The sequence below is a fragment of the Narcine bancroftii genome, chromosome 10 (assembly GCF_036971445.1).
Source record: "Narcine bancroftii isolate sNarBan1 chromosome 10, sNarBan1.hap1, whole genome shotgun sequence".
Lineage (NCBI taxonomy): Eukaryota > Metazoa > Chordata > Chondrichthyes > Torpediniformes > Narcinidae > Narcine > Narcine bancroftii.
Genome location: NC_091478.1, coordinates 26,226,307 through 26,244,209, shown reverse-complemented (window position 1 = coordinate 26,244,209; position 17,903 = coordinate 26,226,307). Strand labels below are relative to the sequence as shown.

General features: G+C 46.0%; 1 protein-coding gene across 4 annotated transcripts in view; it reads right to left on the bottom strand.

Annotated features, from left to right (window-relative positions):
• Positions 1 to 335: 335 nt before the first annotated feature.
• The window catches only part of ubtd1b (ubiquitin domain containing 1b), a 124,964-nt gene continuing 107,396 nt past the window's right edge, over positions 336 to 17,903 (bottom strand). For 3 of the 4 annotated variants that reach the window (XM_069900300.1, XM_069900301.1, XM_069900302.1), the window contains 7 exons: positions 14,866 to 15,015; positions 12,985 to 13,092; positions 9,390 to 9,488; positions 7,898 to 7,996; positions 5,730 to 5,828; positions 4,031 to 4,129; positions 336 to 1,460 (listed from right to left, as the gene is read on the bottom strand). In XM_069900300.1, the coding sequence (XP_069756401.1) occupies positions 1,386 to 1,460; positions 4,031 to 4,129; positions 5,730 to 5,828; positions 7,898 to 7,996; positions 9,390 to 9,488; positions 12,985 to 13,092; positions 14,866 to 15,015 (729 nt within the window). In that variant the 3' untranslated portion in view covers positions 336 to 1,385. The remainder of the gene's footprint in view (positions 1,461 to 4,030; positions 4,130 to 5,729; positions 5,829 to 7,897; positions 7,997 to 9,389; positions 9,489 to 12,984; positions 13,093 to 14,865; positions 15,016 to 17,903) is intronic. The other variant, XM_069900303.1, reaches the window with a different exon arrangement.

The following is a 17,903-nucleotide window of genomic DNA, read 5'->3' as shown; positions in this document are numbered from 1 at the left end:
CAACACTCTGTATAAAAAAAACCTTACCCCTGATGTCTTCCCTAAACTTCCCTCCCTTCACTTTGTACATAATGTCCTCAGGTATTTGCCCTGGGCAACAGGTGCTGGCTGTCCACCTGATCTAAGCCTCTCATAATCTTGTGGACTTTAGTTGGTTTCTTCTTTAAAAAAAATTTTAAAAATTTGTTACGTGAGGTGAAAAATAAAAAGGCTTTTACTTAAATGCACTGTGGTCCACTTGAGGGGGGGAGGAGTCTGGAGAACCCCCAATGAAAATGGCTGGATTCTAGAGAGTGGTCAGTAGTTGAAGAAAGTGCAAGAGCAGACAACGAAGAAGCAGTCACAGGTTTATTTTATAAAGCAGCAACATGCGTGTGTCGAATTCATAACCAAGATGGAGTTTATGCTCTGGAATTAGAACTTGTAGACTCAGGATCAGGTCAGACCTTGCGGGGTGAAAGGACAAGACATTTTGTCACTGAATTCTCCACCAGGACCCATAGATGAACTGTTGTTGAATGTATTCAGAGCTGAACTAGATCCATTTTGGTCACTAGGGGAAGGAGAGGTTCTGAGTCTCCATTGGGGTTGAGGATGAGTCATGATCTTAATGCATGTTAAGTAGATTCAAGGGATAACATGGCCATCTCCTTATGTGCTCAACCTCAGGAAAGTGGCTCACATTATGGAACTTATCTTTGTAATTTAATCTATTGATAGTATTTTGGGCAATTGGCTGCGTTCTAATATTAACTGTCAAAGCCTCACCTACTTTTGATGTTACAGCCATTTATTCACCACCACTGTATAATTATGGAGTTGTGCAGCCAAGAGACAGGCCCTTTGGCCCAAATCTGTGTTGTCTATCAACCACCTATTTACTCCCATCCCATTTTAATTCTCCCCTTTCCTCATTTTCTCCCCCCACCCACACATTGGGGGCATTTCACCCGTCAACCCGCATGTCTTTGGGATGAGGGAGGACACTGGAGCAACCTGGCTGGGGAGGGGTAGCCTATGTGGTCACGGGGTGGAATGTGCAAACCCCACACAGACGGTGTCAGGGCCACAGCCAGGTTCTTGAGGCGGCAGTTCTGCCAGTTATAACACTTTGCAGCTTTATGCCAGACTTTCAATTGTTCTTGAGAGCATTCATATTTTTTTCTGGGTCCCTTGAAATTGCCCACCCTAGAACCCTTGCAAATTTTACCAAATCCATCAGCATAGACTGAACATATGGACCAATAGGTTTCTGTCCAATGGCAGAGTCCAATGCAAGGGCAACATTATGTGTGAGGTGTTATCATTAGGGAAAAATAAGATTCAGTACACAGTCCAAGTTTTTCTTTGGCTAAATTATTCCAAAAACATTTTGCTAACAAATGCTAATTTGCAGAAGCAAGTGCGTCTTTTGTTTCAAGCTGCCACTGCTGTACCAGGTCCATCGGAGTCTTCCCCTCCTAAATAAAAGAAACCCAAATGTCAGTAATCCAGGAACAGGATGAGGCCATTCTGCCCCACAAAGAACAAGACCATTCTGCCCCACAAAGACACAGGTCAGCACGGTTAGTGTAGCAATTTGCGCAACGTTATTACAGCGCCAGCGATCGGGGTTCGAATCTGACGCTGTCTGTAAGGGTTTGTACATTTTCCCCGTGCCGGCACAGGGTTCCTCTGGGTGCCCTGGTTCCCTCTTACTTCTCAAAATACACGGAGGTGTTGAAAGTTAATTGAGTGTATTTGGGCGGCGCAGGCTTATGGGCTGGAATGGCCTGTTACCGTCCTGTGTGTCTATATTCTAAAACAATTAAAAAGAATGAGAGGGGATTTCATCGAGACATATAAAGAATTGACAGGTCCAGACAGGTTGATGCAGGAAGAAGGTTCCCAATGTTAGAGAAGTTCAGAACAAGGGGCTTACAGTCTATTGAGAAGGGGGAAGCCATTTAGAACTGAGGAGAAACTTCTTCATTCAGAGAGTGGTGAACATGTGGAACTCCCAACCACAAAAAGTTGTCGAGGCCAGTTCATTAGATAAATTCAAAAGGAAGTGGCTCTATTGACTAAAGGGGCGGCATGGTTGGCGTCATGGTTAATGCAATGCAGTTACAGCGCCAGCGATCGGGACCTGGGTTCGAATCCCACGCTGTCTGTAAGGATTTTGTACGTTCTCCCTGTGTCAGCATGGGTTTTCCCCGGGGGCTTTGGTTTCCTCCCACCATTTGAAACGTACCAGGGGTGTAGGTCAATGGGTGTAAATTGGACGTCATGGAAATGGCCTAATACCATGATGTATGTCTAAATTTAAAGGGGTCAAGACATACGGTCGTGAAGTCATGTGATCAGCAATGCTTGTATTGAATGTTGGTGCATCCTGAAAGGGATGAATGGCCTTTTCTTGCAGCTAATTTCTCAGATTCTATGAAACCTGTTTCACTAATCCAAACAGCAATGATTAATCAATGGCCGACCCTCATCGACACTCCTTTTGCCCATTTCCCCTAATACCTCTTGAATGGATCTCACACTGGTAAAAGGGGATGCCCTTGTTCTGTTTAACTCCAGTCTTCTCCATACCCTGCACGCTGTGACTACTGCACCCTGCACTCTGTGTGCATGAATCGCAAAAGGTTGGTTTGCAGGTGCAATGGGTATTCAAGAAGGCAAATGAAATGTAAAGGGATTGAATTTAAGAACAGGAGCAGCTGTACAAGGTACTGGTGAGGCTGCGCCTGGAGTACTGTGTGCAGTTCTGGTCTCCTTATTTGAGAAAGCATAGACTGGCTTTGGAGGGATTGCAGAAGAGGTTCACCAGGTTGGTTCCAGAGATGATGAGGAGACTAGGATTGAGTTGCTTGGAAATGATCCCATTGTAGTTCAGACAGATGAGTGTGGTGTCTTATAGAAGCATATAAAATCATGAAATTAATGGATCATGTTGAAATAGAGAGATTATTTTCACTGGCAGGTGAGACTAGAACCAGGGGACATAACCTTATGATTCAGGGAAGTGGATTTAATTCATTGATCATCTGACTACCAGACAAAATAATGTTTTTCCAGACCACGGGGCACACACACACACACACACACACACACACACACACACACACACACACACACACACACACACACACACACACACACACACACACACACACACACACACACACATCATGTCACCATGTACCATGTAATAATCGCATACATATTTAGGATACAGATAAGGAGGAACTGCTTCTCCCAGGGAGGGGTGAATCAGTAGAATTCTCTGCCCAAGAGAGCAGTCAAGGCTGCCACACTGAATGTATTTAAAACACAGATTTCTGAAGAATAGGGGAATTGAAAGTTATGGGAAACAGGCAGGTAAGTGGAGCTGAGCCCACAGCCAGATCAGCTGTGATCTTATTGAATGGCGGAGCAGGCTCAATAGGCCAGATGGCCAACTCCTGCTCCTAGTTCTCATGTTCTTAGGCTGTGATCCTTGGTCCTGAATTCCCTTGGCATCAGGAACATCCTTCAAACACCTAAACTATCCTGTAAGAATTGTGTAGATATCCATGAAATCCATTCTCAATCTCCTCAATTAGTGCAGCAGTTAGCTCATGGCCGTTACAGCGGCAGCGATCGGAACCGGAGATCTAATCATGTTGCTGCCTGTGAGGAGTTTGTATGTTCTCCCTGTGTCTGCGTGGGTTTTCTCCGGGGGCTCCGGTTTCCTCACACTGTTTGAAACATACTGGGGATTGTAGGTTAATGGGTGTATTTGGGCGGCACGGTCTTGTGGGCTGAAATGGCATGTTACCGTGTTGCATGTCTAAATTAAAATTAAATTATATACAAGCCACATTGACCCATTTTCGGCAGGCTTCAGACCTGCTGCCCAGGTGAAGGTCTCAGCATCATGGTTCTCCCACCCTCCTTTTCCCATTTCCATCGCTCGATGTCATCTAAACATGTCCCCTCCTGTCCAACCTCTCTAGCGGTTATCTCCCCCACAGGTTGTTCAAAACTTCTCAGAAACACTTGCCTCATTTTTGGTCCTCAAATCAGCCCCTTGTAAAATGAGCAGTCTGGTTATCTTGTAGCGGCTTAGGCGGACGGCATCATGGAGGGGTGTGTCGCCTTCCTGTGGAATGAAGCCCAAACGGCCATCAGAACCTTTCTTCCACCCCAGTCTGTTCCCCAGGCCTTTAGTGGGGCTTAGGGTTAGACCTGCTCCACACCCATCTCCCAGCAGCTTTCCCTATCCCAGAACAAGGAATTCAGTATGCCAGGCAGCATCCAGGTCAGGGTGGAAAGGATCAGGCAGTGTTTGGCTTCAGGACAACCCCCCCCCCCTTTCCCACTGACCCCAGTGAGGGAGATTTCAGACCCTAGCTATCCCGCTCAATGCAGGATAAAGATGGCAGTGTATAGTCGGGAGGCCCATCACTCTGTGTGTAAAGCTTTTCACTTGCACATCTCCTTCAGGGTGGTCATTCCCAACAGGGACCACAACACATTCAAGTAAAGCCTCACTTTCTTTTCATCTCCTGTAAAATAAATATTTTACAATATTTTTATGTCATCGGTAGGAGGGAAGTACAGAAAAAACCAACTGAATGACTGCTTCACAGGGAAGGGGGCTCATAAGCTTTGAGAAGAATCCTAAAGGGGGCCATAGCTGAAAAAAGAGTTGAGAATGGATGGTCTCGTGTGTGACGCTTTTACCCTAAGGAAACAATTCTGCCTGTCCACCCAAGCAAATGGCTCTCGTATTGTAAATTCTACCCCCAATCTCCAACAATCTGGAGAAAACAGTCACACAGGTACAATGATAACATAAGCAACAGATGAGTGGCGGAGGAACTCAGCGGGTCAGGCAGCATCTGTGGAAGGGAATTGACAGTCAACGTGTTTTGCCAGAAACCTTCATCAGGGCTGGGAAGGAAGAGGGCAGAAGCCCGAAAGATGGGGAGGCCAGGAGCATGAGCTGGCAATGAGAGGTGAATACAGGTGAAGAAGATGAGAGGGGGAAGACATGGGAATCACACAGGAGGCCAGGAAGTGATAGGAGGAAGAGGCAGAGGGCTGAGGAAGGAAAACAGTAGACCAGTGAGCTAGAGGAAGAAAGATGTGGGTGACAGGCAGGCTGGGGATGAGCAAAAGAAGGAGGCATGTGGACAGGGCGATCAGGGAAAGCAAGGCAGAGGTGGGGGAAGGAGTGAAGTTTGATTCTCCTGAATCTTGAGGCTATGTTCCAGTCCTACCCACCGGTGGAAAGCACCTCCCTGCTGCTCTCTTTAAAATCACTACCAAGAGGAGCAAAGACAGTTCCTTCCCCACAGCCATCAGGCTCCTGAATGAACCCCACAACAGTACCCTCACACTGCCCTTGGATCTTCCTTTTTATTGTAATCCGACTCTCTTTAAATTGTGCTCTTTATATGAATATTAAAGCTAACCTGCTGCAGACTGCTCATAGAAGAACCCTCCTTACGACCAGGTGACAATGAAACTTCGACATTTTAGCATAAGGCATGGCTAAGGGGAAAACAGAGTTTTCTTTTTGTGACTCTGCTCTTGTTCTTCTACTGTGTGAATGTTAGGGTCGACTGGTTAGACTGCTCGCAGAAGAACCCATCTCAGTGTAACTGGGAATAGACAGACAAATAAGCCTATGTGGAGCCTGGGGAAGATGGTGAAGCCATAGCAATTCTGATGCAGGGAGAGGACGTTGACCTTACCCGATCCTTGGCGTTGATCTCGATGCCACAGGTGATGAGATATTCTACGCACTCGACATGGCCGGTCCGTGTAGCCACATGTAATGGGGTACTCAGCAGCTGTAATCCAGAGGAATTCCCAGCTTAAACAGAGAGGTTAAGTGTTCCCACTATAATCATGCACAGCCCATTTGTGCCATTGTACCTATGCTAGCTCTTTGGAAACAGCATTCCCATTGGTATGTGAGTGGGAAGGAAAGATTGAGAATCACTGCTCTAGACCCAATTGTTATTGAAATATTTTGCTTGAGAAAAATTGTCATTGGCCCATTTCCTTTGGAGCTATGAAACTATGTACATAACGAGTCAATTAGGTACGATTAAAACAGTGATTTTCAAACTTTTTCTTCCCATCTACATACCACCTTAAGCACAAAGTACCTATGGCATAGGGAATACTTAAAGTGGTACGTGAGTGGAAAGAAAAAGGTTGAGAACCACTGGTTTAACCCTTGTCTGGGTTTGTGAATTCATCGTGGAAGAAAATAGCCACATTGTGAGTAAAGAGGCTTGAAGATATAATGTTTAAAAGCACTTTATAGTTATTTCTGAAATGAGAATTTAAGACCTTTAAGTAAGACTGGGTTAAACAAAGTGGATGTTTTCTTCCACAATGAATTCACAAACAAATGTGGTTTTCCTCTTCCACGATGAAGTCACAAACCAGACAAAGGTTAAATGAAGTGGCCACACAAAAATAGACCCAGTAGAAATCTGTCTTCTTTTCCAAAGAGACAGCAAAATGGTCTTCCTTATTTCAAATGCCACTGATTCTGTGTTCCCTTTTCCCAGGAGTAACACACAACAGCACCAATTCTAGTTACTGTAACTCAACCCTCTCTTTTACAAGGTTTCAACCCCTGTATGTCACAGAGTTTTGACTTCTGTACTATCCAAACTGAACCCTTCAAAAACTGAACTCAAAATATCTGAGTTTGGTAATATATTTCTCCAAATCATGTGACTGGTATATCATCACCGATGTGAGTCCCAATTCTTGGAAACCACATGACTATCAGTTTTATTTCTACCAAAATTCTACTCCTTTTTCAAAACCATTCCATATCCATAACAATCTCTGTCCTCATCTCTGTTCAAGAGGCTTAAGCGGCTTTGATTAAAAACAGATGCCTCCTTCATCATTTCTTGAATAATGAAGACTGACTTGAAATCCATTAGCTCTGTCTGTCCAAGACGCTGCGACTCCGAGAATGAACACTCTTCTCTGAGTATAATGATGTATCTATAAATGTGCTGTGACCTGTGTGTGACCCTGCAAACCCACAGCTAACTTACTAAGAATAAAGATACAATATTTTAACTCTATAATTTTCTTCACTAAGACATTTTATAAAAGAAATAGAGTTTAAAACCTTAAATTAAAGATTACCATAAAACCGTTACACCACGCAGTGTCTCCATAGATGTTGTGAAGACTTGCAAGGGGACTAGCAGACGGATGGATGTGTGGGTTTAGCATTCACACTGACCGTCGACAACCCAGGAGTTCAGCTTCAGTCCTCACTGGCCTCACACCTGTTACTGGGGACATCTGAAAAGATTCCCCAGGATGTCACCGGGTCAGGAGGCCTTGAATGATGAGGGACTGTGACTTTATTCTCTGGAGAGTTGGAGGTTGAGGGGTGATCTTATAGAGGTTTCTAAAATCAGGAGGGACACGGAGACAGTGAACAGTGACAGTCCTTTCCCAAGCGTAGGGGAGTCTAGAGGGCATAGATTTACTATGAGAGGGGTCAAACCTAAAGGGGACTGGAAGTGCACATAAAAGTTAGATCACAGCTCAGGTATGTGTGTATGTGCATGTATTTGTATGTGTATGTGCATGTATTTGTGTGTGTGTGAGAAAGAGGGATTGGGTGGTTGTGTGTTATATGTATGTGTGAGTGCGTGTGGATGTGTGATGTGTGTGTGCATGCATGTGCATGTACATGTGTGTGCTCATGTGTGTGTGTATGTGTGTGTGCACATATGCGCATGTGTCTGCACGTGTGTGTATGTGTGAGAAATTTGCATTTGCATGTGTGTTCTGTGTGTGTTACCTTTGACCTTCAGACCCACAGCACATACCATGTGGCCCTTTGACCTCTGGTGGTCAGCGGAGATCTCACCTTGTCATGGACATTCAGGGAGGCTCCCTTCTCCTGTAGGATCTTCAACACCTCCAGCCTTCCTCCTCGGCAAGCCCAGTGTACGGCTGTGCAGTCGAGCTGGAAGGAAAGGAGGGTTATCACTCACCAAGCTCAGCCCCTGGGTGGGTGGGAGCCTCGTCTGACAGAGTTGTCAAGGGGGTGGGGGTGGAAATAAAATCATGCAGATGCTGGAAATCTGAAATAAGAACCAAAATGGTAGAAATACTCAGCAGGTCAGGCAGCATCCAAGGAGAGAGAAGCAGTTAATGATTTCTAAATACTTACAAACGGTCTCAGACTTGAGTTCGAGTTTCTCTCTCCATGGACACTGCTTCCCCCGCTGAGTGATTCCACCATTTTCTCTTTTCATTGCAGCAGTCTGTTTGTGTGTGTGTGTGTGTGTGTTTTTGCATGTGTGTGTGTGCATGCGTGCATGTATGCGTGCGTGTGTGTGTGCATGCGTGTGCGTGCATGTGTGTTTGTGTGTTTGTGTGTATGTGCATGTGTGCATGTGCGTGTGTATGCATGTGTGCACATTTGTGTGTGTGTGTGTGTTTGTGAGAATGTGTCTGTATATGTCTGTGTATGATTGTGTGTGTGTTTGTGTGTGTGTATGTGTCTGTGTATGAGTGTGTGTGTCTGATAGTGAGTTTGCGTGTGTGTGTGTGAAAGAGAGAGAGGGTGTGTATGTGGAGCTGGGTTGCAATTGAGCCACAGTTTATTTTTGAACATTAACAACTGATAAAGGGTTTATTTCACACAAACATGATAAATTGTTACCTCATCCTTTATCATGCCCAATTAACACCTTCTGTAGGCCTGGATTCCTCCCCCAGCTGGCACTGTCTGAATTCTGAGACTTTCTGCTTCTGGTTTATTCTGCTTATTCCTTGAAGAAGGGCTCAGGCCTGAAACGTTGACAATATATCTTTGTCTCCTATGGATGCTAAAGGACCGGCTGAGTTCCTCCAGCTTTTCAGTGTGTTTTTACTACATCACAATATCTGCAGACTTTTGTGATTCATTAGGCTCATAAGGGCCACCCAGAAGGAGGTGAGTGGTCCAGTGAGTTTTCTAATTAACTACAAGCAGGATCTCTGAGTGCTGGAGTGGGTACAGAGTTCTCCTCGGGCCAGAGAAGATTCCGTTGAGTTCCTCAAATCATTACCACTCTGTATCTAACTGTATTGTATCAGGAGGGTTGAACTCAGATCAGTGAAAGGTCAAGATGGAATGGGGAAGGATTTCCTCTGCATTGAGTTTGTGATTTGGAATGATATGTCCAAATGAATGATGAAGAGGCATCAACGACTCAATGGGCAAAATAATCTCCTTCTAGTTCAGTAGATCTGTTCCTGCTCTGGGAGTCTGTGTGATGGGTCAGGGTAGAGGGAGCTTCACTCTGTATCTAACCTGTGCTATCCCTCCTCTGGGAATGTGTGATGGGACAGTGTAGGGAAGAGACACTCACCCTGTCTCTGAAGTCAACCGTTGCCCCTCCTTCCAGAAGCTTGATGACTATTTCAGTGTGACCTTCCAGCGAGGCTCTATGCAGAGCTGTCCGCTTAAACTGAAGGGAGAAATTAAACATTAACAAGGCACATATAGTTAGAGACATCACACAACACCAGAGTAAACTGTAACGGAGACAACCTCTGAGTGTGGAGCAGTATATTGTGGTTGCAGAATAACCCCAGGGCCCAAAGCAACACTGACGGGGACCAATCCCCAGCCTGACCTTGTCTTAGTAGCAATTGCCTCTGTAAAGATATAGCTATTTAATTAATCTTACATGGATGTAGATTTCAGTAACATTGAGGTTTATTTGTCGGTGAGGAAAAAAAATGGCTGGTTTCGGACCCAGTGAGAGCAGGGAATGGAGACACAGCGCTGCTTTTCAGGGTACGATTAAAACAGTGGCTGGGGGCTGGGGCTTCTCCCTGGAGTGTTAGAGGCTAACGTTTCCTTCAGTTTGAGGGAGGTTTATAAAATCATGAGGGCCACATTGAATGGTGAGTCTTTTCCCCAGGATAGGGGTGTCTAAAACTAAAGGGCACGGGTTTGAGATTAGGAAAGATTTTAATGGGGGTCGAGAGCAACAGGGTAATGGGGATATGGTATGAGGTGCCAGAGGAAGTGGTGGGAACAATTACTGTACATTAATTGTGGGATATTTGGTTAGGTAGGTAGATAGGAAAGGTTTGGAGGGATATATGCAGAATGCAGGCACATGGTAATATGGATAAGATGGACCACGGGGCTGATCCCCTCAAAAACTAAGCGTGGCACAGTTAGCGTAACATTATTACTGCGCCAGTGACTTGGCTTCGAATCCGGTCGGTAAGGGAGTTTGTACGTTCTCATTGAGTTCTGTGTGAGTTTCCTCCCAACCCCCATCCAAAAGCCGTATGGGGTCAGTAGGTTAATGAGTCACATGGTTGCGTTTGAGTGGTGCGGACTTGTGGGCTGGAAGAGGCTGTATCTCTAAATCAGTGGTTCTCAACCTTTTTTGATCCAAGGCCCACCTGACTTCCGGCCTCACACGCCCTGGCCCACTAGTGGCAATGACTGAGCAATACTTTCAAGTCAAAGGGAGTTCTGTAAGAAACACATCTTTTATCTTATTTAACGTATTTATTTAACATTTTTAAAGAACAAAAAGCTCTGTAAGCCTACACTGAACATAAAAACTTCGGTCAAAATCAAAGCTCGAGCCTCTTTAATGAGAGCCCTGTTCCTGAAGTTTCTTCACCAGTTTTCAAAGTATAATTGTTGTTCTTTCTCAGTGTTTTAATTTAATTAGTCACATTTTTAGTTGTTTTTCGTGGTTTGTCTGTGTTTTAACTATGAATCAGTGGCAAATTGCTCGCCACCCCACCCAAGAACCAAGACACGAGCTCAGATCCACCCTGACCTCAGTGGGTTGGGAAGTCTTCACGGACCACATGGAAACACGCCCTGGCACACCTGTAGTCCATGGCCCACTGGTTGGGAACCACTGCTCTAAATTACCAAGTTCCTTGGAATTCATTTAACCAGGGACCTATCGTGAACCCTCAACATCTCACTTGTCAGGAAGGTGCAACAAGCAACTGCACTTCCTGAGAAAACTGAAGTGAGTAAGGCTACCAACCACCATCATGTCAACCTCCTACAGGAGCTCTGTCAAGAGTGTCCTAGCTGGCAGCATCACAGTGTGGTATGGTTGCTGCAGAGAAATCTTTGGCTTGGCTTCGCGGACGAAAATTTATGGAGGGGGTAAAAGTCCACGTCAGCTGCAGGCTCGTTTGTGGCTGACAAGTCCGATGCGGGACAGGCAGACACGGTTGCAGCGGCTGCAGGGGAAAATTGGTTGGTTGGGGTTGGGTGTTGGGTTTTTCCTCCTTTGCCTTTTGTCAGTGAGGTGGGCTCTGCGGTCTTCTTCAAAGGAGGTTGCTGCCTGCCAAACTGTGAGGCGCCAAGATGCACGGTTTGAGGCGATATCAGCCCACTGGCGGTGGTCAAAGTGGCAGGCACCAAGAGATTTCTTTAGGCAGTCCTTGTACCTTTTCTTTGGTGCACCTCTGTCACGGTGGCCAGTGGAGAGCTCGCCATATAACACGATCTTGGGAAGGCGATGGTCCTCCATTCTAGAGACGTGACCCACCCAGCGCAGCTGGATCTTCAGCAGCGTGGACTCGATGCTGTCGACCTCTGCCATCTCGAGTACTTCGACATTAGGGATGAGAGCGCTCCAATGGATGTTGAGGATGGAGCGGAGACAATGCTGGTGGAAGCGTTCTAGGAGCCGTAGGTGATGCCGGTAGAGGACCCATGATTCGGAGCCGAACAGGAGTGTGGTTATGACAACGGCTCTGTATACGCTTATCTTTGTGAGGTTTTTCAGTTGGTTGTTTTTCCAGACTCTTTTGTGTAGTCTTCCAAAGGCGCTATTTGCCTTGGCGAGTCTGTTGTCTATCTCATTGTCGATCCTTGCATCTTATGAAATGGTGCAGCCGAGATAGGTAAACTGGTTGACCGTTTTGAGTTTTGTGTGCCCGATGGAGATGTGGGGGGGCTGGTAGTCATGGTGGGGAGCTGGCTGATGGAGTACCTCAGTTTTCTTCAGGCTGACTTCCAGGCCAAACATTTTGGCAGTTTCCGCAAAGCAGGACGTCAAGCGCTGAAGAGCTGGCTCTGAATGGGCAACTAAAGCGGCATCGTCTGCAATGAGTAGTTCACGGACAAGTTTCTCTTGTGTCTTGGTGTGAGCTTGCAGGCGCCTCAGATTGAAGAGACTGCCATCCGTGCGGTACCGGATGTAAACAGCGTCTTCATTGTTGGGGTCTTTCATGGCTTGGTTCAGCATCATGCTGAAGAAGATTGAAAAGAGGGTTGGTGCGAGAACACAGCCTTGCTTCACGCCATTGTTAATGGAGAAGGGTTCAGAGAGCTCATTGCTGTATCTGACCCGACCTTGTTGGTTTTCGTGCAGTTGGATAATCATGTTGAGGAACTTTGGGGGACAGATCAGAGGTTAATCCACAGGACCATAAAAGTGGCAGAGAAGACTAATGGAGTCTCCCTCCCCTCCCCACCTCCCCCCATCGATGTGATCATTTCAGCAAATCCTGTCAGAGAAGAGATACTGGAGGATCAGAGCCAGTACCACCAGGCTGAGGAACAGCTTCTTCCCACGGGCAGTGAGAAGGCTGAACAACCAAAGGAACTGCTCACACTAAGCACTCAAGATTTGCATATTCATGAAATGTATCTATTTATTTATTTGTATTGATGAAATTCTTGTCCTGCATATGTACTGTTTGTCTGTATGTGTTATGTACAGTTATGTGTCTGCATGTTTTGCACTGAGGACCAGAGAACACTGTTTCGTCGGGTTGTACTTGTGTAATCAGATGCCAATCAACTTGACTTGATCTGAAATTTTAAAAAAACAGTACGACATTTGCACTTTGCTCTTGTGTGGGACCTTGCTGTATCATGGGGGTGGGATATATCGAAACAGGAGGGACCAAGTCTGTGAGAGAGAGGGGGAGAGAGTGAGAGAGAGAGTAGCCATCACTCACCTCATCACAGGCATCTGACGTTCCACCATCCGCCAGAAACTTCTCAATGATCTTGATTTTACCCCGGACCGCAGCCAGCAGGAAATCCTGGACTTCAATTGGACCACTCTGAAGGCAGAGGATAATTCTCACCAGCGATACAAATCATTTACCATGGTAGTGCCACTGCCTCACAGCCTCAGAGATCTGGGTTTGATCCCAACCTCCAGCGCTGCATGTGTGGAGTTAGCACGTTCCTGCCGTGACCACGTAAGTTTCCCTCTGTGTGATCTAGTTTCCTCCCACACCCCATAGAGGAATTTTGAATGTTGAAAGGCCAGAACGGAGAAGGTGTGGCGAAGTAGTTTCTCGTGGTAGGAGAGTTGAGGTCAAGAGGGCACAATTTCAGGAATGAAGGTCCCAAACAAAAAATGGGGAGGGATTTCTTTAGCCAGAGAGTGGTGAACCTCTGGTTTTTGCTACCACGGGATGCTGTGGAGACCTGGTCATTTAAGGGAGGGATTGATAGGTACGTGAATAGCCATGGTATGGGGAGAAGGCAGGGGAGCGCGGCTGAGTGGGAGATGGGATCAGCTCATGATAGAATGGCAGAGTGGATCAGATGGGCTGAATGGCCTACTTCTGCTCCTATATCTTATGATCATAAACCATTGAACATTACAGCAAAAAAAACCAGACTTCAGCCATTCTCGTCTGTGCCGAACTATTATTCTCTCTAGCCCCACTGACCTGCGCCCGGACCATATCCCTCCATTCTCCTCCCATCCATGTACCTGTCCAAATTTTTCTTAAATGTTAAAATTGAGCCTGCATTCACTACTTCAGCTGGCAGCTCGTTCCACACTCCTACCACTCTCTGTGTGAAGAAGTACCCCCTAAACTTTTCCCCTTTCACCCTTATCCATGTCCTCTAGTTTGCATCTCATCTACATTTACTCTGTCTGTACCCCTCATAATTTTAAATACCTTTATCAAATCTTCCCTCATTCTTGTACCTTCCAGAGAATAAAGTCCTAACATGTTTAATCTTTCCCTATAACTCAGTTACTCAAGTTCCGGCAACATCCCAGTAAATCTCTGCACTCTTTCAATCTTTTTGACATCTTTCCTGTAGTTTCTTCCTGGAGCATAGAATACTGAGGAGGGACGTTATTGGGGTTTATAAAATCGTGAGGGGCATAGATAAGATAAAGAGACTTTTTCTCAGGGTCAGGGAATCTAAAACTAGAGGGATTGTTTCAAAGTGAGGGGAAGAAATTTAAAAGGGGAACTGAGAGGCACCTTCTTCAGACAGGGTGGTGGGTGTGTGGAACAAGCTTATGGAGGAAGAGTGGAGGTGGGGACAAATAGATGGGAAAAGTTTAGAGGATTTAAAAGTTTGGAAGGTTTTAGGTTTAGGTCCGAACACAAGCAAATAGAGCTTGCTTTGGTAGACAAGGTTGGCACAGTAAATTTGGGCAGATGGGCCTGTTTCTACGAAGCAGAAGCCTACAAGTCTATATGTTGACTTGTTTTGGAAGGACAAGTTGGGGTTGAGGTAGATTTTTATTCCGAAGTACCCTGTCTGACCTTGACATTGAAGAACAATCAACATCTTGCTCGCTATCAGGTTGCAAGTCGGATCCTTTCTCTTCTTCTTTGGCTTGGCTTCGCGGACGAAGATTTATGGAGGGGTAATGTCCACGTCAGCTGCAGGCTCGTTTGTGGCTGACAAGTCCGATGTGGGACAGGCAGACACGGTTGCAGCGGTTGCAAGGGAAAATTGGTTGGTTAGGGTTGGGTGGTGGGTTTTTCCTCCTTTGGATCCTTTCTCTACGCTGACTTAATTCACTGAAGTAGTTATACTGGGCCTTGGATATATTTCTTGCATGATGCACTTACAATTTCATCGTCCTCCTTCTCAGGTTCGGGAGGTGGAACCTTCTTCCTCTCCTTCCTTTTCTTTCGAAGTTCTATCAGATTTTGGATGCCCCCCAGACTGATGATTTCTTGGCGCAGGTCCCTTGAAGTCTTCCTCACTCTTTCTTCACCCTGAGGTTTTTAGACAACATCAAAAGGAAAGGTGAGAGTGCACGAGGCTATTGATTTGATATATGCCTGGGAATGGGGAAGGGTTTTTAATAAGGGGTGGGTGGGAGCTGTTTGAGGGAGCAGAGTGAGAGAAAGAGAGCGTGAAGATGGGATGGGGGAGTGATAGAGAGGGACAGTAAAAAGGTCAAGAAGGAGGAGAGGAATGGTAGGAGAGGGAGAGAATGAGAGAACCAGGGAAAGAGAGAGAGACAGACTCCTCTCCCTCACAGTCTGACTTCCACTTTCATTCAGACACCTTCTCTCTCTCTCTCTCCCCCCGCTCACATGCTAACACCTTTCCTCATACACACTCTATCCCGCTCCCTCAAATTTTCTTTCTCCCTCATTCTCTCTCACATTCTCTCCCTCACACATTAGTACTTTTTACACAACCACTTCATTCTGGGATTTTTTTATGCTAAGCTTGCTGTGTAAAAAGCACCGACTCAGAATGGGGTGGTCGTTCCAGTCCCAGCTTTTTTCCGCCAGCAGAGGGCAGTAACAGCAATCCTGCATTCTGGCAGCATGAGGGGAAAAAATGTGTTTGTGTACAGTACCATATTTTGTTTAGTGTATTTACGGGTAAGCATTTAAAGTTTGGACAAAACATGCAAGTAGGACAACAGGAAAAATCTTTTTAATACTAATACTGCTGTCCCACTCTCTTCCGGTGGCCTGTAATTATACAGCAAAGGTAAAAGGCAGAGTCGATCTGACTGACTGTGAGTAATTCACTAGGGAATAGCTGAATGGGAGAAAACTGGGTCTAACATGCCAACAAATACACTATGTTATTCGTGACATGAGAAGCCGACACCGATGCTGTTGCATTACATGTCCCACCTCTTTTGCACCCGGATTGCGGCTTGCTGTGTAAAATGACACATTGATCTGGCATTATGACAGATTTGTTTGGTTCACTGTAAATGACCAAAGCCGGGTTTCTTTATGGCAATATTGCGGAATTTCTGTGTAAAAATTCCTATTGATTTGCCTGCTGACATTTCCAAAGTCAATTTAATTGTTCCCTAATTTAATCTGTGTCTGCTGTGTCTGCTCCTGTAATTACTTCTGTAACTCAGGGCTGTGGTGGAGCCTTCAGAACAGAAGACTAGCTGGAATGGTGACCCAGTGTGCAGTGCAGCTCCTGTCAGGTTTGGGTTCGATCCTGATCTCCGGAACTGCCTGTGTGAGTTTCCCTGTGACCCGGAGGGGTCTCTGAAGACACCTCTGCAAATTATACTCAGTTTGTGGGTGAACCATCGAGAGAACGATGCCTCATTCACCAGGCTGTTGTTCGTTGGCTTCAGCTCGGCGTTCAACAAATTCATACCTCAGAGGCCAGTGGATAGACTGTCCTTGCTGGGACTTGGTGCCCCTCTCTGCATCTGGATCCTGGGCTTTTTAATGGAAAGATCACAGCCTGTCTGGGTTGGCAGCAAAACCTCAAGCACTGGCACACCTCAGTTCGCTATTGTTCATGCTGTTGACTCATGTCTGTACTGCCACTTTCAGGTCCAATAGAATCAAGTGTGTGGGTGACACCACGGTAGTTGGCCTCATCAGCAACAACCTGAGTCCCAATATGGACAAGACAAAGAAGATGATTGTGGACGTCAGGAGGACGAAGGACCACTCCCCACTATATATCAACGGCTCAGTTGTAGAGATAGTGGGGAGAACTAAGTTCTTATCCTGGAAACACAACATCACCTCATTAGTCAGGAAGGTGCAGCAGCAGGAGAGCAAGACTACCGGCCACCATCCTAACAATGTTCCACTGGAGCCATGATAGTATGTCCTGGCTGGCTGCATCACAGTGTGGTGGTGTAATAACTGCAAAGCATCAGATCAGAAATCAGTATGAAGGGTGATTAAAACTGCTGAGAAGATCCCTGGGGTTCCCTCTATCGACAATAACTGCAGGGAGCGGTGTTTAAAGAGGGCTTGGAGAATAGTTGAGGACCCTTATCATCCAACCCGCAGTATCTGCGGGACACTAGCTTCAAGGAAGAGGTACAGGAGTATAAAACCAGGACGGTCTGGCTGGGAAACAGCTTCTTCCCGCAGGTGGTGAAACTGTTGAACAATCCTAGAAACAATTATTTTTAGGTTTATTTGCTTTGGATCCCTACTTATACATATCGTTTGTGTGTAGGGAGTACTGTGTGCGCATTATGATCTGGAGATACATGGTTTCATCAGGTTGTATATGTATGCATACCATAAATGTTGGCTGCCTTATGGCAGGCAGAAGGCAATTTTGTGTAATATTCTCTACTATGACATAACAATGAATGAATCTTGAGGATCTGGAGAGGGTGGGGAATTGATGGGAAAATCTGAAGATTGGGTGCAGGGAAGTCAATGGGAGTGGGGGGTAGGAGGTTGGCATTGACTCCATGAATTCCCCTCAATGTCAGGGAATATGAGGCAGGGCTGCGAGGGGATGCTGTTCCCACCATGGGCAGGGGCAGGCTGACAGGTGTAGAGTGACTGAAAGTGAAGGTCAGTGAATAAATCTCTGTGTGACAGCAGCTGCGGAACAGAGTTTTCCCAGACAGCCAAGCGTTGTGGATGAGACGACACCAGCGTGATTTAATCGCAGTTGCCAAGGTTACCGGTTGATCCCTGTGACATTCACACTGTGAAGGTGAGGCTAATATTGACTGTGAAGCTGTTGTGGTCACGGAGTTACTGCTGGAGTTATCCACAGGTTGGATCAGGGCCTGATGGTGGGGTGACAATCTCTCCTAGGCATGTCCATCAGTGCACCCCTATATGGTGGTGAAGTAGAACACCCCTCGCTTCCTCCTCTTCATCCCCTCCCCTTCCCCTCATCCCTCTTT